The sequence below is a fragment of the Homarus americanus genome, unplaced genomic scaffold, assembly GCF_018991925.1.
Source record: "Homarus americanus isolate GMGI-L3 unplaced genomic scaffold, GMGI_Hamer_2.0 scaffold57980, whole genome shotgun sequence".
Lineage (NCBI taxonomy): Eukaryota > Metazoa > Arthropoda > Malacostraca > Decapoda > Nephropidae > Homarus > Homarus americanus.
Window position 1 is genome coordinate 24,359,054 of NW_024716703.1, and position 27,788 is coordinate 24,386,841.

The 27,788-nt window shown below is 43.1% G+C and overlaps 2 protein-coding genes across 2 annotated transcripts in view; one reads left to right on the plus strand and one right to left on the minus strand.

The window, feature by feature from the left end:
• The window catches only part of LOC121858350 (proteoglycan 4-like), a 53,867-nt gene extending 31,667 nt beyond the window's left edge, over positions 1 to 22,200 (plus strand). The window contains exons 3-5 of the mRNA XM_042354776.1: positions 17,502 to 17,779; positions 19,764 to 19,897; positions 20,972 to 22,200. Of these exons, the coding sequence (XP_042210710.1) occupies positions 17,502 to 17,779; positions 19,764 to 19,897; positions 20,972 to 22,118 (1,559 nt within the window). The 3' untranslated portion in view covers positions 22,119 to 22,200. The remainder of the gene's footprint in view (positions 1 to 17,501; positions 17,780 to 19,763; positions 19,898 to 20,971) is intronic.
• LOC121858351 lies at positions 9,709 to 23,861 on the minus strand. The gene is made up of 2 exons (XM_042354777.1): positions 23,713 to 23,861; positions 9,709 to 10,285 (listed from the first exon to the last, which is right to left on the minus strand). The coding sequence occupies exon 2, from the start codon at positions 10,206 to 10,208 to the stop codon at positions 9,717 to 9,719; it is 492 nt and encodes a 163-aa protein (XP_042210711.1). The 5' UTR covers positions 10,209 to 10,285; positions 23,713 to 23,861; the 3' UTR covers positions 9,709 to 9,716.
• Positions 23,862 to 27,788: the final 3,927 nt, after the last annotated feature.

Below are 27,788 nucleotides of genomic sequence, written 5' to 3' on the forward strand. Positions count from 1 at the left end.
TAACAGATACTCGGTAACCTTCAATCCAGACCTGCTGTAAGTGGCACCGCCCTGAGAACTTCGCTATATCAAGCTGACAGTTCCTACCCGCCCAAAATAAACCCATATCTTTCCCTCCCAAATGTTTCCGAGCAGCACAAATAAGGAAGAAGGTCGCTCAAAGATTGAACAGTTGAACAAGTCGTGACGCTGCTCACTGCGGTGCTCTGGTTCAACTGTTACCTGTCTCACCGACCTCCCAACTCACGCAACCTTGGCTCAAAAACTTTCAACTTAAGCACTAGTAACTTACGCACACTCACTCACTCACACACTCACTCACTCTATACAAGTGCCTTCAGCTTCTTATTTAATTTACGTTTAATTGACACATCCTAAATAATTTGCACACCCAATTAATCGGCTCACTCACGTAATCGAGGCGACAGAGTAATCAAAACATCCCAGTTAATCGGCACATCCGGTTACTAAGTGTATTCTGTTAATCGGCACACCCACATTACTCGACGCCACCTAAAGGGTAAGGACAGGTTTTTATCTCGTAAGTAAATAAATTTTTTCCTTCTCAACAAGGGTGGGACCATTATGGCCGCCGGGGAGTTCACCAGCCACTCCCTCCTATAACACCACCACCCAGTTGTCCTTGCCACATCAGTCCAGGGGATGACTAGTTCTGATTGGCTTGCCTCCTGATGAGCTCCTGGCGCTGAGTTTTGATTGGCTTGCCTCCTGGTGATGTAGTAAGATGAGCTCCTGGTACTGTGCTTTGATTGGCCCTTCTCCTGATGAGCTACTGCATTCTAATTGGCTCTCCTGGTGATGTAGTGTGATGAGCTCCTGATTTGCGTTCTGATTGGCTCGCTTTCTAATAAACTCCTGGTACTGGGCTCTGATTGGCTCGTTTATCCAGTGCAATCTAATGGGGCTATATTGTCACGTATAATGAATCAAAACCTGTAATCTAAGCAGAGGATAGATTTACGATATCCCCCCAAAATTAACATTGTTATCTCAACGTTACCGCGATAACCACCCGATATCGCAGCCACTTCTTTTAGTCAAATATATAACATTACGATAGCGAGCCATTGAGAGATATAAAATGTATGCTAATCAGGATAATAATAACGTCCAGGTATCGTGAAACACCAACCACTACTTATAATCTAATACACTTAAAAGAGTTCTCGAAGTTTATCGCGCCTCTAATATCGATACAAGGGGATTCATAAAAACACAAACACATACTATTTTATATGTAAAAAACAACAACAAAAAACCCACAGTATTAATCATTGTCACAGCACAAACACACGAATTAAGTTTGACGAGGTGGGGAAGGCGACGGGGCGGTCGACACAGTGAATTCCTCGAGCTGGTTCTGTGTGTGTGTGTGTGTATAGCAGGTTTGTTTGTATATAGCATTTATGTTTGTGTGTATAGCATGTACGTATGTGTGTGTGTGTATGTTTGTGCATGTGTGTGTATGTGTGTGTATGTTTGTGTATGTGTGTGTATGTTTGTATAGAGCATATGTTTGTAAAAGATATGAATGTAAACACCATTAACTCTACTGTAATTGAGTTATATGTTAAACAAAGGACTCTGTAATATTGGTGATTTTTTAGGTCAGGATTCTTGCAACTACAGAAACAATAACAATAACACATCATGACGGTCTATTTTGGCGACATTTGAGCATCGAGGACTTTTAAAAGTCAGTAATGTTTCGTAGAGAATTGTTCAGTGCAAGGCGGTTTTCTTGCTTTCTTGTGTGTGTGTGTGTGTGTGTGTGAAGAGCACAAAAATGGCTCAATTTCATACAACATCTAAATTGCTTCACATTTTTTTTCCTGGAACATGACGGAGAACCGACACACAAATAACCGATGGTCTCAGGATAAAATGACATGTTGGTTAAGTGAGAATGAACGAATACATACAATTCTCTTCTCCATTATCCTGCACTACCTGTCACCTGTTCTAACTTCAAGTGGACGACAACAACGGAAGACTCGTCACGTCCTACCTGTCATAAACAAGAGAAAACTCACCTTTATTTACCTGTTGAAAATTCTGGAGTTAATTGGCCCTCTAACTCATATATACCTTTGTGTTTGGTGCAGTTAATTGTCTAAGTTTCTCAGCACATCGACAATGATCAGCCGGAAGTGACACGACGCGGTTCTTGACCACACCCGCTCAGTCATGACCAAGTATGACCAGGATCTCAGCTGGTGGGAGCCAATGGTAACCGTCTGTCGTCTTTAAATGGGGTGTGGCCCCATGTACCCCAGTGTAGGGGGAGGAGCCACATGGTGTGTGTAGCCTATGAAACGGCGTGGTCTATGAAATCTCAGAAAGGGTGTGGTCTATGTAACCTCAGAGGGGGCGTGGTCTATGTAACCTTAGAGGGGGCGTGGTCTATGTAACCTCAGAGGGGGCGTGGTCTATGTAACCTCAGAGGGGGCGTGGTCTATGAAACATCAGAGGGGGCGTGGTCTATGAAACATCAGAGGGGGCGTGGTCTATGAAACATCAGAGGGGGCGTGGTCTATGAAACATCAGAGGGGGCGTGTTCTATGTAACATCAGTATTAAAGTGTTGTCTATCATTAACTTCAACAGGGTAGGTCAGTAGGCTTGGTACAGCTCCAGTACAGATCTTTGGACGGACTCCATCCGCTCTTCATGACCTTCAGTGTCAGATAATCCAAATCAGTCCAAGTTCAGGTCAGACCAGGACACGTCGCACGACTCAACAAAATAACTATTTCAGTGATAACAGGATCTTGGTGTAACTGCCTGCGTTCCCTGTGCTAATCCTTGGTGTTAGCCCCGGGTTCTCTAGTGACTATTTACGGTGTTGTCTCAGAGTGGGGGAGTAAACTAGTCTCCCCTCCCCTCCCGGAAGTGATGCTTGACGGTGATCACAAGCCTCGTTACGTGGACGAGTTCTACTTCTTTAAAAAGTTTCTCTGGTTTACAGCCGCGAGTCTGACTTCCACCTTAGCTACAAACTTGTGGTGGCTGGGATCCGGTGTCCCATCACGGCTCACGTCTCTGGAAGTTTTTGATCTCTAACAAATCAGGAATATAAGTTTCTCTTATAATGTGATCTGAGCACTTCAGTATTCAGGTAACTGTCTGAATTTTGAATTTTCTTACGCTTGAAAAACTACAGTAAATATTTTGACCATGCAGTATATGGAATATTTTGTGTCGTTCTAGTTGTCTTTATTTTGCTGCAGTTCATGAGAGACGCAGCGACCTTCATTATACCTGAACAGAGGTTTGTCGGACACATGGAGGAGCTCTTAAAGGCGACCAGTCAAATAGGTATGAACTGTTTGCTTAAGGTGAAGAAACTGGAGCCTTAACAACACCCACGCCACTCCTTGAGTTCGCGAGCTGTATGAACCAGTGTCAAGAAGATCGGACAGCTCACCCAACTGCACTGGCTAACTGTTACTCCGCAACATAATCCACTAGTATATTAATATCCAGGTTCCCAATTACGTAAAGAAACCAACCCATTGTTACACCCAGCCCGGGGATCGAACCCTGGACCATTAGCTTGCGAGATGAGTATGCTGATCACTATACCGCTGATTACCCTTAAGACACAACTGCACAAGTGTCACTCTCCAATATTTTGCTCTTAACCTGTTCCTCTCAGTGGTTTATCGGTAAAAAAAAAACCCCGTCAGCTTCGTTTTATTAATTCATTTTGTTCGTTCTCCTACAGTCACTTGTTTTAATGTGGCGGATTAAAAAGTTAGTCAGTTTATGAAGACCTGAAACACACAAGAGAAAACTGATCTCGAGCTTCGCACCTTAACGCTGTACTTTCTAAATTCAATTGTAACTTACACACACCTTACAAGGACCGTGGTCAAGCTCGCACAAATTAAGTAAACTATAGCTCGCGTTACACCTCAAGATTGGCTTTTTTTCCGGATAGCTACCTGGGAAAAAATCATATGCATTTTTGTTATTCATGGTTATTAATTATTTAAATGAAATCCTCCTCAAAACACATAAATTTTAACTGATGTGAATATAATGGTTTCCCGACAAGTTCTGGGTTCATTGAATTCAAGTCGGGAAACTTCTTAGACGGGGCGGGGCGTGTTGGAGGTGGGAGTGGCGGAGTGAATGTGAGTAAACCCTGCTGGTGGAGGTCACAGTATACTGTAGCTCTGACAAACGATCAACTTTCTCGACAAAGGAGTTTTCTCTGCTGATAGCGGAGTCGCTGTTGTAGCGGATCTTGATGTTTTAAACAATAATTACGTAAGGTATATCACTTGTTGGTGTTACAATCGCGGCCATAACTTCTACAGCTGTTTCCTCGAGCTGTGTGAGCCTGATTCCTTCAACATGTTTTCTTCTCACCTTTCCATAAATTTTTCCTTATTATCAGTAATTGTTTTCCATTCCATCATCATCATTGCTTTATGGTCTGGTGGCCTGTAGGACGGTCCCGCTCACTGTGGCCAAGCCCCGTTGGATGTGGCTCTTAATGGGACGGCGGTGGAGGAGTCGGCAACACTACCGTCACATCACTGGGAAAGTTTACCATTAATTCAGTTATTACTTTTACTGTATTCAAAAGCCTCGCTTCCTTCTTTTAAATCTCTTATAATTCTCTTTATATTACAGCCGAAAATTTGCTTTGTGTTTACACAATGTAGAATTAATTCGCCAAGCTGTACTTGTTGTAATGTTTTCTTGACGCTAAGGTGGGAGAGTAAATAAAGACGATAGACTTAAAGGAGGAAAAAGGGGGGGGGGGGAAGGGATGGATAAAAAAAAGAAGAGAATAACTCGTGTAAACACCGCCACCATCAACACTCCCAGGTAGTGGCTGGCGGTGGGAGGATCACCACTGAACTTTCCCTGAAGATGATAACTTTCTCTGGTGTTGAGGTCTGTGTGGGGGATCTGCCACTCTCGCCCTCCTGCATAACTCCACATGTGTCTATCGGTAATTCGTCATACATAAACCCGCGTCCGGCACCTACCGTGTCATAACGTGCGGTGGTTCTCACGGCACCTTTCACCAACACACACTGGTTGAGTTCCCTTCTCGTCGAAACTTCAAAATTTACGTTTTCTTTTAATCTTTATTTCGTCTCACTCTTTAAGGCAATTGAAATTTCACAAATCTCTCATATTCTTTTCATATATTTTCACATTATTAGGACGGTTAAAAAGTGCGAGTGATAGTTAGGTAATTAACATTCAGGTAAATTGTGGGAGTTTTACCGGGAGAAAGAATGTTCACACACACGGCGCTGAGTCCCCGTGTTTAAGGTGTGTGACGGAATTATTTATATTTTCATGTTCAATGCATAAAATGGCGTGAGAAAATTACCTAATATATACTGATGTTTTTCAAAGTATCTAATGATAATAATAAACATAAGGATAATGATAGTAAAATAATAATAATAATAATATTAACCCTTATTTTTTGTTAAAACACTTAAGAAAATGATCACCTCCGCGTAGGGTGAAATTTGGTAAAGTAATTTGTTTAAGCCACCCCTGCCTGTCACTTTCACTGAGGTCCGTCCAAGGTCACTGTGGCTCCTGATCCCCTCCATGTCCCTTCACTTTGTTCAACTATCTTCACTATTCATTTTCTGAGTGAAATTTACGGAGTCATTATTCAACTCATTTTCTTGAATAATAAGTCATTTTCGTCGCATTTGTCAATCATTCGCTTCCCGTTTCTTGCTTCCCTTGTTACTCGTCTCCGTCACTTACCATCCGTTAATCGTCTTCAGTCACTCGCCGCCCCTGGACTACGACAATTTCGTTTCTTCCTAATTTTCATTGGTGTATTTTTTAGTTAGATTAACATTGTGGTGTTTAATCAACAGGTAAAATAAGAAAGGGTTTATAAACGTCACGAGGGATGTATTCCATTCCTTTAATTACGTTTCGGCTCGTTTTTATTTATTATTTTTCCTTGTCAAATATTTAAGAAAGGAGTCATTCAATAAGGTTATTGTTATTATTTTGTTTATGTTATTCTGTCTATTTTCCGTGTTCTCTCAAGCTCGATAGATATTCACATTTTTGTAATTTTCTTTTTGCATTAGTCACTCCTAAAGGTCAATGGTTTTCCTTCTCTCTCTCTCTCTCTCTCTGTGTCTGTTTATCGTCTCATCACCGCTGTCACTCACCATTATCTTTGCCCCCTAAGCGCCCTCTGCTTCACCCGGTCTCCAAGCGCTGCAACCGTGTGCGTGTCCCACCGGTTGTCCTTCCTCGTGGATAAGGTGACCGATGTGGTGGTGGTGTAAGTTGCCGGAAATTCTGGGAACAGTGGAGCCCACCAAACCGGATCTATAGTGACCAATACTGAGCCAGGCTGTAGAGATGGTGGTGCACTAACTCATGTTCACTTTTCATTTGTTTTCTGTGTGTATTGCTTAAGGAAAAGTCAAGTCATTCTTTTTTTTGTGGAACCGATTTCTTATCCAGATTCGAATTAAGTGTTGAATTTAGGGCTAAGTTGAGTTAAGTTTGGCTAAAAGTTAGTATGATAAAGCGATTATTAGGCTAGGTAAAGTTAAGTTAAGTTAGGTTAGGTTAGGCTAGGTAAAGTTAGGTTAGGTCAAAGTTATCATTATGCTACGGCTTCTCCAATGTCCTACGAGTGTGTATATATTATCGCCCCTGGGTCATGAACCTTGCTCAGTGTCGCCTCGACGTGGCTGCTGAAGGTGACCACACAGAGGCAGCTGGAGGCTCGCAGTGAAGTCTTGGGAAGGAAATGTAAACACTGAAGAGTTTACCTTGCCTCGAGGATCATTATATGAATAAATCTGACTAATAACTACTCGTGCTGGAGATGATATAATGCCGGTAATAACTGTTGGTGCAGCTGATAATTCAGGAGCAATTTGTGTTTTTTGATTCATGTAATGACTGAGAATGTGATGTTTTTTTTCTTCAAATATTTTCCTTCACAAGACAACGCCACCATTGTTCAATGACGTTATCATCGACCACAGGGCACCCCGTGTACAGCTTGTTACCAGTCGAATGGGCCCCAGTACAAATAGGCCCCAATGTAAACCAACCATTATGGCTCAATTAGGCTGCCCTTCGTTACAATGTCTTCCTCAATACGCATCTGTATACACGAAGGCTTAAGTCTACGTAAGAAAATAAGGAACAAAGTACAAGATGAAATTCTTTATCCTACTCCTTCCTTCTGGTCAAGTCCTCAGTCTTCATCAACCAACAAATCAGATCAACGGCTATTAGGACTAAGGACCCATCTGACCGGTCACGCCTCCTGTCTTACTCTCTCGCCGCCGCCGCCGCCACCACCATCACTCCCCCTTGTTCCTCATCACCCCTCACCCCCTTTTACCCCCCATAACACCCTCCCCATGGTCTCTTAATGTTATAAAGCTCCCTCCCGTCATAACCTAATCTAACCATAATAGTTTTGCGAATCAACACCTTCACAAAATCCTTCCCATCACAACACAATACAGTAGACCTTCATTTACTTGTTTGCGTCACAACACCTTTTCGCCACTTTAGACCATCCGTCACAACACTTGCCCCGTCGCTTACTACCTTGACATACGCTCTCCCCTTCACCCATACCTGTGCCGGCCCTTCCCTCATTATCATCACTGCTACTATCAACAGGTCAACTTTCTCCTGGTTTACTGCACAACACAGCGATGAAGTCCTGCTGCTGCACCTGTCCCTTCCCTGCTGCAGCACCTGTCCTTTCCCTGCTGCTGCTGCTGTCCCTTCCCTGCTGCTGCACCTGTCCCTTCCCTGCTGCTGCACCTGTCCCTTCCCTGCTGCAGCACCTGTCCTTTCCCTGCTGCTTCACCTGCTCCATCCCTGCTGTTGCACTTACACACACGCATGCACGTAAACGTTAAATATATTCACTTTACAACCAGAGTTCAACAACCTGCTCTTGGCACCCGAAGGAATGTGGATCATGCGCCTTGACGCTCGACACACCACTCCTTTGATCTCTCCGTTTACTGTAAAGGACGTTTGGGGACCTGTAGGGACGTGGTTCAGTGTTATAGGATGTCTGTGGGGACCGGCAGGGAACCTTTGAGGAGTCTGTGGGAGACTTGTTAAACCAATGGTAAGCCCGTGAGAGCTCCGCGGGGACCTGTAGAGCGGCTGATGATGATTCTCTTGGGATCTGATTAACTCCTGGGACGTGTGATGGTGGTGGTGGTCAGGGACGGGAGGGCTTCTTTGACACAGCAAAATACTTAATTCGGTACTTCTCTGTCAATGCGTGTGTAAGAGTGCGTGTAACACTCACTCTTTACTGTAGCCTACGTGGATAAGACACTGCAAAAATATATATCTACGTTTCCTACAGTTAAGCGTTCACCTACAGACAGCTCACCAACATTCTCCCTCAGCCAGATCGCGTTACTTATAGGAAGCACCAGTTTAGTGATTCCTACTGGACCTTCACGTTATAATGTTGGTGCTTGTAACATGCAGCGCAGCACAAGTACAGTAGAAGGTACAAGGTATAAAAGAGTCACCAAACATATATTCCTTCATAATTTATTGTAAGTAACATATTTACCACACACGTGACATCTCTTCATCGTCATACATCACTGTGTTGGAAACTTTTATAGCTGTAAAAGTGAAAAAAAAAGTTACGTAAATTTATTGTTGGAGTGAGTAATGCACCAAGACTAGTGTAGTACAAGTCGTGAAGGTCGTGCCTGAGGTGGTCTTGGGGTGTACAGGCACAGTAGTATACGACCATTGTTCCTCAAGTCTCTCCAGGAAGTGTACTTAACTGTGAAGGTAACCAGTGCTAGACCTTGGTATCTACCCCTTTAATTAAGCACTGTAAGACTGACATCACTAAACACTGTAATCGTGTGTAGCTTCTCCGAATAGTGCGCGCGCGCGTGTGTGTGTGTGTGTGTGTGTGTGTGTGTGTGTGTGTGTGTGTGTTCATGTGTTCGTAGGAAGACACAACATTAGTTTTAAGGTGTTTAAATATTCATCAATTTACACCTGCATCATTAAAAGTTAAAAAGTAACTGACACAAAAAATTCGTGTTAACTCCAAAGATAAAACAGTCGCATGTAATAAAATACAGCATTTAGAAGGAATAATTACTCTGGTGGACGTGGTTGTTGTGGGCAGGCAGGCAGGCAGGTAGGTACAATACTCGAGTAATTTATTTCACCACTTGAGTATCACACATGGGAGGAAGATCTCACAAGTTTTAAGAAAAAGAATGATCTCTTAAGACGAAGGTTACATTCTACCAGTTGAATTTCCGCATCAGTTTTTCAGTATTCGGTGTGTACAGTATAACAAAGCCTTCATGGTGTAACCTCTGGGCCCCTGCCAACGACGGACTGACTCGAACACGCTGCCCGGCTGACTGAGTGCAAAAACTAGTATTATGGCGAACACAACCATTTTCTTTTCTTTTTGTTTTACAGCAATTAACTTTAACTTAACATTTTCCTTTTTGCTGTTTCTAAATAAAAAAACTAAGTTTGCCTCCTAAGCTTAATCAAGGGAACTACACTCAAGCTAATACAATCTCTGAAAGAGTAACTCGACTCCTAACAACACCCCGCCCAGTGTGGCTGTGTTAGGTGGATTATCGATTCTGATTCGCTAGATTTGTTGTTTGATAATTTCGCTGCTCATACGACAACATTTTATTTTTTACATATTTTAACTTTAATAAAGTTACCCAGTTCGTCAAAAAGACCAGCACAAATTGAATCCCACGTCTCAAGCAGTTGGTGAAGCCTGGTGACCCAACCCTGAGAGAGATTTTCCAGCATGAGAATCCACGAGTCATTCAGTTCTCGAGATTCAGACCTCCAGGCTTCGAGCAGTTCTTCAGGGATGAACCTCCAGATCTCAGACAATGGTCGTAGTGTAATAGCCCAGGTCTCAAACAGTTGATGATGTGTATACTCCCAGGTGTCATACAGTTCATTATGTACAAAATCACAGAGATGTACCAATTCTTGGTATGTATGCCTCCAGTCCTCAGGGAAGTCTAGAAGCACAGCTCTACAATCCCCATTGATTTCTTGAAGTACTGTCATCCAAGAATCAAAGAGGCCTTCCATCACGGTCTCCCAAACTTCAGAGAAATACTCTAGCATGGCACTCCACACGTTCAACAGTTCTTCAATCATGGCTGTAAGCTTCAAAGAACCAGAGTCTTAAGGACTACTTGTTGTATGATCCCCCAGTCCTCAGACAATTTCAGCTTCTGTAACAAAAAATGAAGCAATTTCTTTATACGATGTAGTAATACCAACCATCAGCACAGTACTGTACTGACCGACAGTCTGAGGTACAGTAAATAACAGTCACAGTGTAAAGTTAATTATGTCATGATATAAAGGACACGCATTTAAAACATCAAATATCAAGTAAACTCTGACATTTTCTTAAGGTTAAGCCTCCGTTACAACCTCGTCTTGGGAGTACAGTATGTAAAGAATGTCTCCTTCCTGCTGTCAGGTGACCTTCCCGTATGATGCCTCAACCAGGTGGACTAGTTTTACCTGGGACAACACGGGCACCAGGAAGTAACATTGAGGCAGCTGTAGCAGTCTAATTATTGTGAATGACTCCTTCCCCGTCACCGTGGATGGTGATCATAACTACTATGTCAACAGCATGAAAAAAGTTACATAACCAATCAACAGGAGGGCCGCTTCCCTTAGAACTTGTCAGGTGTTTACATCTGACCTACGATATTTTCATGTCAGGATCAACCGGCTTTAAAAGTTGGTGCTTTAAAGGGAGAACGACATTGAACACGTACAGTATATTGTTCTATCTTCCACATCGTATCATCAACAAACTGGCCAGATTAACAATATTTAATCTAAGTTCTCCGCTTATGTGGTTAGTGTTTGATGATGAAGGTGGAGAGAGTGAGACGGGGAACTACAGACGACCCGGGTGTTACCTGCCTGTACAGTACTCACGGCCCACAGTGTATTGCAACAGTGTGTTGCGGCAGTATTATCAGGTTATTTTTTACGTATATAAAGTGTGATAGGCCAAAAGACAAAGATGCGCCCGCCCGCATAGCTAGTGTGTGTGTGTGTGTGTGTGTGTCAGGCGACAGCCACTGTGAACGTCATAAATCACTTGACTGCCACAGTTAATATAATACTGTGCTGTACACGCAGGTAAGAGGTGAACCCTCCTCAGTTTCCCTACACATCGGGATATATATATAACCTTAACTCATCAGAACAAGAGGGATATAGTGCCCAACACATCAGAGAGAGACTTATTTTTATATACTGCACTACATTAATCCGAGATCCATTTCTATTTATCTCGCTCACTTCTCCAACTCACGGATGGGAAGTATTCTCAGGGGACAATAAAATTATTGGTGCAGCTAAAAACCCTCGCCCCTGTGTGGACTGATTGATAACCTGGTTAAGTGACTTGTCAATGCTTCGGACTTGCTTTTAGGGGTAACGATAACAAGTGACGAAATGTCTGACCGAAGTAAACATTACGAATAGCTTGTGTGAGGGTTTCACTGTACTGACCCTGCAATGATGGTCACAAAACGCGGGTATTGAGGAACTGTAGGTGACTGTGAGGAGTAAGTTGCAGCAGGGAGGAATTCGGGGACAGATTGTGCCCTTTGGTTGACTGAGCACGAGTCGGAGCCTCAGGAGGCTACTTGAAGGTGACTGGTCAAATGGGTGCCATTCCTAACGGGTTCCACTACTATTGGTGACAGATCCATTTGGCATGAAACCTAAACATCGACAGTCAAGTGAGGGAATTGTACAGGTAATTGTGGTAGGTACCAGGCAGGCTAGGCTAACACTCCCAGGCCGCTTTGGTGTTTTTGTTAGTGCTGTATGGTGGGCGGCGCTAGAGGGTCGAGGTCCTTGCCTCAGTAGACGCTGTAGGCACCTCCCTTCCGGCCGCCCTCAACTGGTTGCAACAATGGGTGTGTCAGGTAGAACTGCTCGGGACACCGGTGGAGGAGTGAGGATAGCAGATGGGTAAGGGACAGTTTGTCTCGGATTAAATTATATCGAGTCTGTCTGGATAGAATACCCCCCATTTTTTTTTAAATATTTCTCGACACATTAGTATCTACACAGAGAACACAAGGTGGTAAGGTTTATTGTATGTGTTTATACAGACGGGCAAGTTGTCTCAGGTCAAGTTATGTTGAGTTCTTGGTTGGGACTAAGGCATCGTCTCGTATTAGTTCGTAAGTCAGTATCTGAACAAAAGATCTGAATAGACTTCATTCATAAGGGATGGGGTTTTCTGTGTGTGTGTGTGTGTGTGTGTGTGTGTGTGTGTCTAAGGAGCACACACAGCTTCTAGCATGCACACAAGTCACTTTCACTCGTGTACACACGATCATGTAGTCACGGTGGGAGCGTTGTTACCACCGTCTGCCAGGTTCCATCCGTTCCATTACAGCCATAATCTTCACGTGTCTGGCTTCTTATTAGTTATTGTCCGCTTAATGGCTCTCTTAATGTTCTGCTCTTCAGGGGTGAACCCAAAACGTCTTCTCTCTTCCTGACAATAGCAGTGTCGTCGCTCACCTTTTACTGAACGGGTAGGCGTGTGGTCTCTTAAGGGTCCACTGGTGAAATTAATCTAATTTTACTGGTCTTGTTTCACTGTCGATTGTTGTTGAGATGTTCATGTCTTCTGCTGGTCTGGGTTATTTCACTGTTCTCTCTTCACTGTTCTGGCTGTGTTCTCTTTACTGTTCTGGCAGTGTGTGGCTGTGTTCTCTTCACTGTTCTGGCTGTGTTCTCTTCACTGTTCTGGCTGTGTGTGGCTGTGTTCTCTTTACTGTACTGTTCTGGCTGTGTGTGGTGTTCTGTGCTGTGTGTGGCTTCACTGTTCTGGCTGTGTGTGGCTGTGTTCTCTTCACTGTTCTGGCTGTGTGTGGCTGTGTTCTCTTCACTGTTCTGGCTGTGTGTGGCTGTGTTCTCTTCACTGTTCTGGCTGTGTTCTCTTCACTGTTCTGGCTGTGTGTGGCTGTGTTCTCTTCACTGTTCTGGCTGTGTGTGGCTGTGTTCTCTTCACTGTTCTGGCTGTGTGTGGCTGTGTTCTCTTCACTGTTCTGGCTGTGTTCTAGTACTGGTGGAGTTTGTTTACCTTCAGTGTTCCTCACTCAGACACTTCCTGCACATATTACAATTCGTCGTCATCATCATCATCTCGCTGACAAGAGTTAAACTGTAGACTTGAACCGATGCATTTCCAGTTTGTAACTTACCGATTAACTGAACCTTTTGATACGGGGGAAAAAATAATCCATAAACCGGACCAAATGATCTTCGATTACATTGAAGTTCCGGGTCTTGGCCAGGAAGAGTGTGAGTCTCCTTCATGTGTTGTACAGTAAGATGACACTTAAGGCTGGTATATCTCGCTGTGAAATATGACTTAACAAGTACGTCACTCTGGAACTTTGGTCTTTAGGAGTATATACAAGAGTGAATGGCTTTTACTTTCGTGTATTGCTTCCTGGTTTGGTGTGTTTGCCCTGTACAATTTACTGCTGTTTCCCCCCCCATATTCATTCCTTGTCCCGTCGACCACTGTCCACCGGGGTCACGAAACACAGGAACACCAGGGAGGAACTGAAGAGTATTGGGTTATAAGAATCAGCGAGGAACTACAAGGTGGAGGCAGGAGTTGGTGGTGTCTTATTACTGTAGCGAGAGGGAAAGTTACCGGACGATCTCTCTCTCTCTCTCTCTCTCTCTCTCTCTCTCTCTCTCTCTCTCGAGAAAAAAGGACCATGGCAAAGTCCCTACGCACAAAAAATAGTTTATTTCTAATGACTGCAGTGCTGATGTAAAACTAAACCTGTTTGGGGAGATCCATGGCGTCAGTGTCACAAACCTGGACATAAACACTGATGAAGGGAGAGGAATATTTGATAACGCTAAAAACACAAACCATCAGATTCCTGGCTGGATGTGTCCATGGTGTCAATGGGCAAACTTTCTAGACTGATGGGGTGAATTTTGCACCATAACATTGTATCGTACTCCAGATATTAAGTTATCGTACGAGTATATGAAATAAACAAAACACGAAAATGTATCGTAGTCTTAATAATATGTCGTAATAAAGCCGTAAATAGCCGAGCTTTCATCAACGTTCCCAATACATCTGTTTATCATGACGGTAAGTGAGCAAACTGTGGTGAGTGCTGTGGATATTACACCCACCTCACACCCTTAACGTCTATAGTCTTTATTTACGGTTTCTTCTGGTAGTTAAGTGACGTAATGTTTAGATGTTGCTCTTATTACACAACTCTTGTCATATGTCGAAGTGTGGGAGTCAGTCTGCTGCAGGTTAACCCTTAGTCTCTTGAGCGTGTACAAACTGTTCTCATGTAGTACAAAACCCAACCACCTACAGCAAAGAGAACCACCTGAAATATGTAAAGTTAAAACGTAGTATAGGCCTAATCCTGAACCATCTGTAGCAGAGAGAACCATCTGAATTATGTAAAGTTAAAACGTAGTATAGGCCTAATCCTGAACCATCTGCAGCAAGCCAACCACCTGCTGAGTCGTAAGTGTGCCCAGTTACTGACTGCTGCAAAGGAACAGCTGGCAGGAAGTACGGAGAGGAGAAAGATGATTACCTCAGCTGGACAGAGAACATCAGGAAAACACCACTAAACCTTACATAACAGTGTGTGTGTGTGTGTGTGTGTGTGTCCAGTGAAGGGGACAACATTAGTCAGGACCACTCCGTAAACTTTGCTTAAAAAAAAAAACTGATTTAACAAATAATATATGAAAGAATGAATAAAATAAATAAAAGAATAATACAAATGTTATAACACAAGAAAGTCAGAACACAAGTTGTCTGTACAGTTATTTGACTGATTGACTGATAGTGAAGCAGAGTGAGTGACAGGTGTGTAGCCCCAAGTTACAGTTACCTGACCAGTTGACTGTTGGAGGACAGATGTGTGTGCCACAACAGTTGGCTTTAAGTACAGTTACTTGACCGAATGGCTGGAGGAGTTGGGTAGTGTGAGTGGAGGTGAGGCAGGAGGTATAGATAGAGATGGGGGTGGAGGTGCAAGTGTGGGTGGAGGTGAGGGTGGAGGTGCAGGTGAAGACGTGGATGGAGGTGGAGGTTTGAATAAGTTCATAAATATAGTATAAACGATCCTCTATGTCACACAAACCTCTTCACTAAACTGCTAAAAAGCAACTCATGAACAGCCTTAGTCTAAACTTATGCATTATGGGAAAACAGACCAGAACATAGCGGACTGATACAACGAGAACAATGTGACGGATAAGAGACGAATTTTCCTGTGTATTTTACGTGATGAATTTGACCGGTTGTGTCTAGATAAACTTGTCCTTGCCTACACACGAGACTACTACTAGAGATGTAAGACTTGTGTTCCTAGACGAATTACTGGTACTATCAAACCGTACCACATTGGTAGGCGAGAAGGTGTGTCTGGTATTGCTTTCGAGAGCGTGTACGTGGCTGGTTGGCAGTGGAGGTGATGGTGATGACTCGAGCCGACCTTCTGTTGACGGCGTGGCCTTACTTAGCCAGTAGGTTCTTAAGGTGCGCGCTGCGTCTTAACTAAATGATGGCGCGTGGTGTGGGCTTCAGTCCTAAGAGGCTTCCCCAATCACACCTTATAGATAAGACTGGGACACCTTGGGACCCCCTTTCATAATCTGTGGAACTCAATAAGACTGTGGTCTATTAGTACTGGGGCCTACTAGTACTGGGGCCTATTAGTAGTGGGGCCTACTAGTACTGGGGCCTACCGGGATTGGGACCCATTTTACCACTCAACACTTTAAACAGAGAGGCCAGTGGGTGTCGTGTGACTGAGTGGTCGCCCCCCGTCCGCGCCTCACAACCTCGGCGACACAAACCATAATCCTCTGGCCAAGTTGATGTCCTACACTGCCCATCTCGTCTTCGAAATACACTTAGTCATTCACCTATTCCATTACTGATACTTATTTTACAATCTGTTTGGGTATATGGTGGCATTCAACGATTTTTTAAAGAAGTAAATTAGTGATGAATGTTTGGCCAGTTCCTTTTATTTGAAGATGATTTTTTCCCTTTGAGGTGGACACTAAAAATAAATAAACGTACAGGGCCGTAAGCCTATTTATTTTTCACAAGACACAGACTAACGAAACCTAACCAAAACTATCGTAAGGTCTCTGGGTTAGATTGGGTTGGGTTAAGTTAGACTGGATTGGGATAGGTTAAGTTAGGTTAGATTTCCGTCATCTGCTTTAAAAAGGAAATATCTTGTAAACACATGATTTAGAGGTCTCGTTCGTGGTACTTTTCTTGCATTGGTCATCTTGCCCTTTTACCACAGCTGACAAACAACACCCACACCGACTCTCTCCTGAAGCGACTCCCGTTACTTTATATTCTTTATCGGGCGTCACTGGGTCTCTTGCCCCCCCCCCCCCACAACTTCCTTGGTTAAGTCAATAATGTTAATCACAACATCACATCAAGATAAAATAACCATCAACACAGGTTCGACGCGAAGAAAAACACATCATTCTTGAGGGCGTGTAAGAGGTGACAAAACTGAGGCAGGTCGAGATACCGCAAGGAGTAGTCTCTGTTTATCGTCTCATCACCGCGGTCACTCACTCCATCTATCTTTGCTCTCTAAGCGCCCTCTGCTTCACCCGGTCTCCTCCAAGCGCTGCAACCGTGTGTGTGTGTGTGTGTGTGTGTGTGTTTTGCTGGTAATTCGTAACAGGTATCCAACAAGACGAAAGGATCAGGTAAAACAATTAATGCATGTTGGTTCAGTATAGTCAGTTGGCCATGGTTCAGGGTAGGCAACAGTACAGCGTTCATAAATCTACAAGAATGCAAAAAGTCTCAAGTTCAGTGACCAGTTATAACAGGACAGCGAGGAGGCAACCCAACACACCCTAGCATAATGGTACAAATGGATTCAGGTCAACACACTTTCACTCCGATTCTTGCGTGCATTATGTCCCGTTCAGCAATAAAGATTTCGTAAGGTAACGACAGCAAACTAGAGTTATGGATATGTACGTAAGATTGTGTAGTCTTTTTTTTTATTAGAGAAAAGAAATGTTGATAAGTTCAGAGTGAGAGTAAAGTGTGAACATGTGAAGTAGTCTTTGTGTTGCTGGTGATGTTTAACCCGCCCTCCAACTCTTGACATTCATTCATACACCTTTACTTACTGCTGAACCACCCTGTCACGTCATCCATCATCTCACCATTGCTAACTTTAAGTATTGTTTCACCATTAAACTATCCCACTGTCAGCCAGTCTCTCTCACACACCCTGTATGCCATCAACCTGTTTTTCAGTAATTCATTTCACCGCCAGAACGTGTCAGCGTTAATCTTCAATCACCTTCCTCGACTAATTAATGTTCTTGTTACAGGGTTACTCGCGGCTTGCTTGGCAGCAGCCCAAGACAACTCTACTGCCGCTGATCCTGCTGCCGAAGAGAAGCCGGTAGATGACAAACCCAAACTGACGGGGAACCCTCAAATAGATTACCTTCTAGATCCTAACCTGCCACACGAGCTTATTGGTTACGATCTTAGCAACTATCCCTTCTTCAACAGGCTCCCGAAAGATCTCCTCGATCCCAAGTTCAACTTCACCTGCGACAACCGCCATGATGGCTTCTATGCCTCCATCCCTCATATGTGTCAGGTGTGTATGTGTGTGTGTGGGACCTTCCCTCCGAGGTGAAGGTGAACAGTTTATACTGGTGTGTGTGTGTGTGTTAATAAGCACATACACATGGTAGTAATAATAAGGGAAGAGAGCCAGCACCTGGAGGTTGGTTAACAGGTGTAAACAACAAACTCCACATAATAAACACATAAGAAGCATCAGATTTCATCACACTTTACTGTTTTGTTTCTGCTCAATCTTACCAACAACTTTCTGCAAAAGATAAAAATACCGCGTAGGACAAAAATAAATAAAAGGAAGTGAGAAATCAAATCGACTCATCCTAAGACACCTAAAAGAAAACTATAAAACTTCAGTGATCTAAGTGAGACTTCTTAGATAATCGTGCAAAACAACTCGAGTGGGACGGAAAAAGAGAGAGGGCAGGGTGGGACTGATATACGGAGAGAGCAGGGTGGGACGGATATAGAGAGAGAACAGAATGGGGCGGATATACAGAGATGGCAGTGTGTGGCGGATATAAAGAGAGGGCAAAGTGTGGCGGATATAGAGAGAGGGCAAAGTGTGGCGGATATAGAGAGAACAGAATGGGGCGGATATAGAGAGAGGGCAAAGTGTGGCGGATATAGAGAGAGGGCAAAGTGTGGCGGATATAGAGAGAACAGAATGGGGCGGATATACGGAAAGGACAGCTGGAAAACCACAACTGTATATGCAACAAGAACATAAAAAAGCTGCTACCTCAAACACCTTAGTGCAGGTCTCCTACACACACGGACAAGGACGTAGTTCTAATAAAAATAAGGACGACAAGAAACTGAATAAGGAAGTCATCCTAGATACTGTTGTCAGATCCTCAAACCAGGCAGGAAGTCCCTCTACCCTACACTCCAGGTCGAAACTGTATCTAACCTAAATGAATTAAGGAGTCTTCAGTGAGTGGATACAATTTTGCGGACTTGTTAGAGCCGTATCAGAGCCTCGGGTGTATTAACAGACTTGACAGCATAAAATTTTCAAGTCCCATTCCGCTAAGGGGCACGAAACTATCACAGTGTGTGGACATGAACCTCTTCTATAGGTTTAACAGCGCTTATAGAACCCCCCCAAAAAAATGGCATTGGTGAGTACATACGCGAGGGAAGGAGTCACAAAGCCACTACAATCCTGTTTCTGGCTACACACGAATCCTAACTCCTAAAGACTGCTGGTGGGAGAGGAGTTTCCATTTGGTTAAGTATAAGTTAGTGCATGACCAGCTGAGCATCACCGTGAAGAACATCCCTCAAGATATCATAGAATTCAGTACCTTTCGTCTTGTTGTTATGGGGTTTATACTTCACTTCCAGGATCAACAAGATGGGCTTAGAACACAACTTCTCATTATTATTTCATTTATTGACAGAAGTGATTGTTAATAATTATGATTCCAAATTTTGTTGATTTATTGATATTGAAGCCATTTGAATTCTTTTAGTTATAATTATTACTGTTATAACTGCATTATTAATATTATTATTATTATTATTATTATTATTATATCCTTCGTTCCCAGCGTAAGTGATAGAAAGTTACAGCTTTTTCTCTCTCTCTCTGTGCTACTTTCCTTCCAGTGTCCATTGTCACTTTCTCTTTCAAGGGATCTCCTCAACTCTCTCTCACAAGTCACAACCAATTCTCACAACCCTCTCTCTCACCCCCCTCTCTCTCTCTCTCTCTCACCTCCCCCTCTCTCACCTCCCCTCTCTCACCTCCCCTCTCTCACCTTCCTCCCTCTCTCACCTTCCTCCTCTCTCTCCTCACCTCCCCTCTCTCTCACCTCTCTCTCACCTCCTCCTCTCTCTCACCTTCCTTCTCTCTCCTCCCCCTCTCTCACCTCCCCTCTCCTCTGTCACCCACTACTCCCTTCCTTCCTTCCTCTCACCCTCTTCCCTCCCTCCATCCCACCCTCTTCTCCCTCCCTTGCTCTCCTCCCTCTCACCCTCTCACTCCTCCCCAGGTATACCACAACTGTCTCTTCGGCCAGAGATACGACTTCCTGTGCGCTAACTTTACGGTGTTCGACCAGAAGAACTTCATCTGCCACTACGTCAGCGAGGTAGACTGCCCGAACTCAGAGAAATATTATAGCAGGTGAGTAACCAGAGGGAGCTGGATACTCTCTCTCTCTCTCTCTCAGGCGTTCACCCTCAAGGGACTAGAGCAGACGAGTGACGGAAGGGAGGTGGATAAATCACTCTCACCACCTCACCCACGTACTCAACTGCTCATGCATTTACTCATCTACTCACCAGAGCACTCTCACTCACTCAAGTAGCCAATGCTTGGGTCAAAGTCTTCAGTGCTCCAAGATGGCGGAGTTTGTCAACGCCGCCATTTTCTATCACCGAGACTCGTCCGGACATTATTTTTTTTAGCCAATTTTCCTCTAAATATATTTAAAACTTATTAATCTTTTTATTTACATATTGTTTCATTATCATTATTATGGCGTGTACATATGATTTATTTCACAAGTGACTGAAGGGTTAATGTTCAGCTTACATATTGTTTATCTGAACAAAAGTAAAATTTAATCAAGAGGTAATGGGTTAATAACTTGTTTTAATATTATCTCCGAATATAACACTTCAGTAAGTACCATTAGCATTGAAGTAAAATTTAACAAACTTTAATGAACGTCTAACTAAACCTGAAGACGATGCTGAACGTATTAGTTGGCCTGAAGGGTAATACTTGTAGAGATGTTGTACCAGTATGCATTAAACGCTGTTCACAAGATTTTTCACCATATAGCATTTATTCATTTACGTTAAACAGTGCATGATATTTACAGACAAGAAAGACTAAAGACAAACCGCCGTTACTGTCACGTTTTAAGGACTGCTAGTGGTTCAGGTTGTAAGTTTCAGTCTACTTTTCTTCTTTGTCTTCCAACCTGACGACGTAAATGTCTGCGTCTAGGAAATTATACGCGAGAGAGTGTGTAGATGAGGCTTTACTTGTAACTGTTTAGCGTGTTATTAAATAGGTCCTTAAGTAGTATTAAAATATTAAGACTCCCTCTCATTAAGCATTATAGCAATTAAACAGTTGATGTATTCGACGAGTGTATGAACTTTGGTAAGAGAAATGACGGCCTCTGGTTGTAATGTCGCGTGCAGCTCAGCACTGGTCCACTCATCCATCTACATTTCTCTTTTACAGGAACGAGGAGTTATATGAAACCACGACAACGACCACCGTCCCCCCGCCTCCCCCTCAGATCATCTATGTGGACAGGCCTCGCCCTTCGGGTAATAGGCCACGTCCTTTGGGTGGCAGGAATCGCCCAAAGCGTCCTAACCGTCCTCGCCCCTTCGGTAAGCATCGCACCACCACCACCACCGCAGCACCCGATTACTATTACGACGATTATTATGATGATCAGTATTACGATGACTACTATAACGATTATACGAACGAAAAGACCACGACAACTACGACCACGAGAAGGCCACTGCGTCGTCGTCGTCCCAACAGGCCAAGGTCAGGCCAGCAGGGTGACGGTGACAGACAGGGTGGGCCATTTAACGCTAGGGAACGCCAGAGGCCGAGGATCAACCCGCCTGTGCCACAGTATGATGAATTCGACGGCCCTCGAGCATCCCACCTGCAGCAGTCCAACAACCCTAGAGAACAGATCTTCGACGATGTTCCACAGGACGCCCCATCTGGAGATCGCAGACGTCGTCCAAATCGTCAGAACGATTCAAAGAATCACCAACGACGTAAGAAGCCTACTACTACTACCACCACCACCACAACCACTGAGGTTGCGCCAGATTACTATTATGATGAATACTATGACTATGTTGATGATATAACCTCGACTACAACAACCGCTGCTCCCAACACTCGCAACAGACCTCGCGGCACAGGGTCAAGGTTGCGGCTAAATCGTCCAGAGCGAACAGAAGCGCCCACTACCGAGGCGCCTGTTGAGGAGCCAACAACTATAACCGCAGCTCGTGTCAATGCAAGGAGAAATCCTGTTAGTAACCGCCGGGTGACCCAAGCAGTGCCCGCAGACGTTGCTTCAGATCCATCCCAGCCAGAGCGTCAAAGTCCCCAGCGGACGAGACCTAAATTCCCTCGTCGAAGAACTCAAGCAGCCGCAGACGAGGCAGAGATCATCGTAGCGCCAGGGGTGGAATTATCTGATGTTAATGCTCCTGTAGAGGCTGCACCTGTTTCTGAGGCACCAGTCGCTCGGGAGAGGGTTCGTCTTCCAACTAGGCGCCAGCAGGGAGGAGCTCGGAGTTCTGGGGTGCGTGGACAAGGCCAACCACCCGCAGAATACAGCGACTTTTAAACCTTATATTTATTGTGTACAGTCATTACCTTGTTTTTGTACGTTAGTTGTATTGTTTTTACGTATAAATCTTTTAAATAACCACACGACTATCTATATTAATCCTTCAGGTTTTATTTTTAAAATCTTGAAAGCCTTTTGTCTCGCTATATTGTTTGGAAGACGAAACCAAGAAGGAACAGTGACTCCCTTCCAGTGACATCATTCCTTGTTTCTATTCGCTGTAACAAGTTTCTTCTGCCTTGGTGTTGCTCTCCCAAAACACAGACTTTATGATACTTGTTTGTTTTATCTCTGCCGCTTCATATAAACTAACATAACTACCACCAGAAACCACTGAAGCATCTTGGCCACATTACACAAACGCGACGTACTATTAACTCACACTTAACACTACACACTAACAAACACTTGGCCACATTACACAAACACGACGTACTATTAACTCACACTTAACACTACACACTAACAAACACTTGGTCACATTACACAAACGCGACGTACTATTAACTCACACTTAACACTACACACTAACAAACACTTGGCCACATTACACAAACACGACGTACTATTAACTCACACTTAACACTACACACTAACAAACACTTGGTCACATTACACAAACACGACGTCCTGCCTCCATATTATTTAGTTTGGGATTCTCTTCTCACTAAACAATGTCTATATGTAACTGCAGAAATATGTCCAGAGAGATGAAAGAAATAAACCAAAGAAGATGACACATATGAGGTGAGACGAATAGTGAAGATAAGAGCCATCCGTAGCAAAACAAACCAGGCGGATGGTGGGAAGAGTAACTAGACAACGGTATTGGAATAGTGGATGTAAAAAACCCGGAAAGGAAGTCAATATTAAGGTAATAAGTAAGTAAAAATGCAGCATAGAGCAGATGGGTTTGATCAGCGCCCAGCAGAATTTTTAATACAAATGGGATAGAATACCCGAGTCCCGACCGCTTACAGCAAGGGAAACCAAACAAATGACTTAAAAAACCCAGGATTTCTGTTATCTAAAAAAAAGTGTATTATAGTTCACCCGTTTAAGACAGTTTAACAAATCATGGCAGCAAGGTGTGGTAAAACTAAAACCGAGTTTATTTGAAGGTCAAACACTAGCTCAATTTGGATCAGTACTTGACTGTGTAAGGGCACTGAACAGGCTAAAACCATTATCATAATGGAGTCTTGAAGTCATCATTAATCACTCCCTTCGTGGAGCTAAAACAAGTGTTCTATAGACCCCAGCTACGACAGACATGGATACAAACTTTGGATCGTGACTGTTCTGCACATTCCTAACTTTCACTCGCTCTTAACGCTCCAACGTCAGTCAACCTGATTTAGAAATACTTTATAATTACCTGAAGATAGACAAACACACAAAAGAAGGCATTGTACAAATTTTAGGCCCAGTTACTTTTTTAGACGTGTGCAAACTAAGCCAGTCACGTGTGCATTTGGCCGACGGATACTGAAAACTTGACCTTTTCCGAGACAAATATAAGGTCTTAGGATCTATGGTGCAAATAATGAATAAAGTCTATATTCATTTTTAGTTCTGTTATTGTACTCACCAGACTCCTGCTGGAGGGAGGGGGGTAGTTCCAGTGTTCTTCCTCACCACTTAGTACCTGGACGTCTTGGCTTCATGTCCGAGTTAAATTTCCATTTTTCCAGATTGTTCCCCAACTTCGTCGGGAAAGTCCACAGAAACGTTAGATACCTGTAAAGAAGTGGGGAAGTTTACAGTTTCGTCAGTGATGCCTTGGCCGCCCACCTACTCTATTGCCCCACGATTCACTGGACGAAATATTTATCCAGTTCCAGAAGAGCTCCGCCAGCTTATCAAAATTAGAAGACAAAAAAGTAACGATAAAATAGGGCGAAGAGAAATAATGGAATCTTCACTTGATGATACTGCCCACGCGATTTCAGAGGTTGTGTAATTAAATAACAAATATCATTGAATTATATACAATATCTGATTTCAGCAGGACGAAACACTAATTGTCAAACTTTCGTACATAATGGTCAATTGTCCGTTTCTGGTTAAAACCAGACCACGTTGTGTTCTTCATTTAAACACCAAAGGCTCCGGCGGAGGCAGCAGTGTGAGCCCAAAAAATTTCTTCCAGATTTTATGGTCGGTAACTTTCTTTACTCCAATATTATTATTTAAAAATACTTTTATGTTAAGCTTCTTATAAACTTAACAACTTAGTGGAGCTCTTCTGAAAATTTTACATTCTTTAATATGTAGAGTATGAACTGTTAAGCTAGGTTGAGAGATTAAGAGTGTTACGCTAATCATACATGCTATGCAAGTTTTAAGTCACGATAATTACACAAAGTCAGTTCACGCTCAGTTATACTTGGTTACATGTAAGAAACTTGAAGGCAAATACCGTGTGGCTGGCTGGTCATCAACTTACAGTAGATCCAGCGAGGCACCAGTGTTACACCTCGGTTATAAGAGATCGAAGAAATTTCACTTGTAAGTTCACCATAACAATGCAGTTAATCAATACAACACAATATTGTAGCTACTAAGTAAATCAATCTTGGTGATTAATTCGAACTCAAACAAAGCTCAGGGATATTTATTTATTTTTTCTCCACATTTTCCCTCTACAGTACTTCAAAGCCTTGTCCACTTTAAACTTCCATGATTTTGTTGGTAACTGGGTTGGGGCCCAGGGGTCGTATCTCCATAAAGACTCATTTACGACGGAAATAAAGGTCAGATTCGTTTGAAACAACACCAAATACACCCGCAATACTTCACTTGATGATCTTAGTTGCGAAAAACAGAGAGTCCATGGGCTACAAATCAGAGTGCACCAGCGGCCCTTCAGGTGGTTTGTAGTTTTAGGATTTGTATAGGTTAAGTTAGGTTTGTTTAATGCGTTTTTTTTAGTATTTTACCCAACATTTTCCCTCTACTTCAAAGCCCTATTACACAACCGAATTACCTGCGGCCAATTCATTTGTAATAGGACACCATTAGCTGTCAGAACTCCGAGATGCAAGCAGGTGATTAGCGAGGCCTCTGAATGGTCGTGTTTTCAGACTTGGGAGTTTTTTTATAAACTTGCATTTTTTGGTGTAAAATTAAAGTATTTAAAATTATAATAAACTTGATAATCACCATAAATCACTGGTGTGGAATAAGACTTACCAGCTTCTTATATACCAGCAGCTATGGAGCCTACGAGACAGTCAAGTGCCCCCCCCTGCTCCTCGCTGTGTACTGTACCCCCACTCACTTTGAGACCAAATGAGAAAAGTAAACAAAAACGTCACCAGGCTTACCACTAGTGACCAGAGCCATCTAGTGTTGTGATTCATAAGTGTTTAGATCCTATATTGTAATTAAAAAATATTCTGAGCCCTCACTGGCTTATTCTAGTGACAAGTTCTCTAATGCTCATTTTGTGGTATTCAATATATATATATATATATATATATATATATATATATATATATATATATATATATATATATATATATATATATATATATATATATATATATATATATATATATATATATATATATATATATTGTATTTCCCCGACAGCCTTTAAGGATATAGTTAATAGTTAATGCATCTAACTCATCCATTGTTCACATATTACTGGAGCAGATCATCGGGTGGTATTCACTGGGCACTCTTAAGGGATGAGACGATACACTAGTTTCTATTTTTATTACTTAAAAATGTGTAAACAGACGAGAGCCATTTTACGGCGGCGTGTGGTGCTGAGTACAGTACTCTCCTCCATGGCAGGAAACAGCAAAAACTGAAGTTCCACTACATGTAATGACATATGTTATCTCCGGAGTCTTTGTTATTGTAATTATTCATGTTGAAGAAGTCAGAATGCAGGGTAGAACTAAAGACAAACCTTAAGTCACGAGCAATATGACTCCGAGGTGAGATTTTAGGAGAAATCTTTAAGAGAAGTGTCTCAATATTATGACCAAAGACTTAGGAGTACTTTGCACTAACCGTCTACACGTATAAATGGTGCCCTAACTTACATAACAAACTCAATCCGCAGATAAGCTAACAATAAGGATTTTTTTCTGAATGAGATTTTCTTGTTTTTAAATCACATTAATTATAGTGCTGTCCACATCGAACATAGAAGTCACCAGGTGAAAGGTCTCTCCCGAGCGTTATGTCGACGTCTGCAGCGTTGAATACCTTCAGAGCCTGGGCCTGAATCGTTGCCTGAGTAGACGTGTCATTGCTCAAGCCATCAAAGTAATATTCTGATGGCATGACTGGTACGGGTCCCTGTGATTCCAGGCAGTCGTAAGTAAACTCATAAGGGTACCAGTTGCCTGAGGTGGAGCACAAATAGTCCCCTGGCACGTTCAGCTCAGGGGGAACCTGGAATTCCGTATCAGAGCCGCACATAGACACAGAATCTGCCAGCGTAACTATCGTGGCAGACGAGAGCGCCGTAGACTGGCAGGTCAAGAGTGTGGCAAGGACATCCGAGGATGGTGACAAGGAAGCTACAGGTGCCAAAATTGGTGGAATTGTCCCAGGCAGTGTAGGTCATCTGATGCTGTCCCCAGCCCATGACCGACCCTGCTGGGTAGTTGCTCTCCACCTGTGACGGAGGAAGTCAAGACGTTAGTCAATGTGAGGTCAGGTACCTTCTTAAATCAATGATTAAAGCAAACAAGAGCTTTACATACTGGAGACATGATGATTCTAAGGAAACAATTTGTCCAAATATTCCTCGAAGCAAATGTGGCGTAAATTGCCCTCGTGTTTTGAACCAACACTGGCCGAGCAAGACAAAGGGACCGCCATGAACGAGCCCCGCTCGCTGTACACTCACCCCGTTGATGTAGCCAGAGTCGTCGTAGAACACGGGATCAGACCAGTTCACGATGACAGGCGAGCTGCTTTCTTTAGTCTGAGACTTAGGACACAACTGCTGTTCCGGGGGCGTCTGGTCTGGTGTAGTAGTTTTGGTAGCCTTACATTACAAACACTATCGTAGGAAACATATGATGGTTTTTATTATTAGATTACATTTGAGGAGCTACTGTAGTTACGTCATTATCCCCCTCCTCCTCCTCCTCCTCCCCCTAATTTTCATTGTGGTTAAATAACTCTCCTAGTCTCATCTTGTGAATTAACATCTAGTGTACTTAAGGATGTCTTGAGGACAGCATCTCATTAACTCGGCTTCCTTCAGTGCTGGTACCGAGTGTTGCACAGAATGTACAGTAACTCCTGGCTCCAATCTCCACAAATTTGTATGGTAAGAATAAAGGCAAATTTCGTCTAATGTAGAAATGGATAAGTTTATGTCGAGTTCAAGACCTTGACCTTATTGTTCACTAGGGGGCTGTGATGTAACAGTTACACTTGCGTTACACACGAACAGAGGAAAACAATGGTAGTTATCACTTTACATACTGCCGCCACCCGCTGGAGTTGTCGATTTCATTATCATATTCAAATTATGCTGTCCCGAATGTGAACCCTTGTTGACAGGTAGACTCTACGTATGTTTTGACTAAAGATGTTTTACCTCCCCTCCTCCACATTTTTTGAGCGGCAGTCTACACGTAACCTACCAACCTTTGTTTTACTTTGGCAGTGTTTGTTGCCCGATAAACG

What these genes read in the sequence shown, in the direction of transcription:
- LOC121858351 (XM_042354777.1), bottom strand. Translation starts at nt 10,208, where the DNA reads ATGATTGAAGAACTGTTGAACGTGTGGAGTGCCATGCTAGAGTATTTC.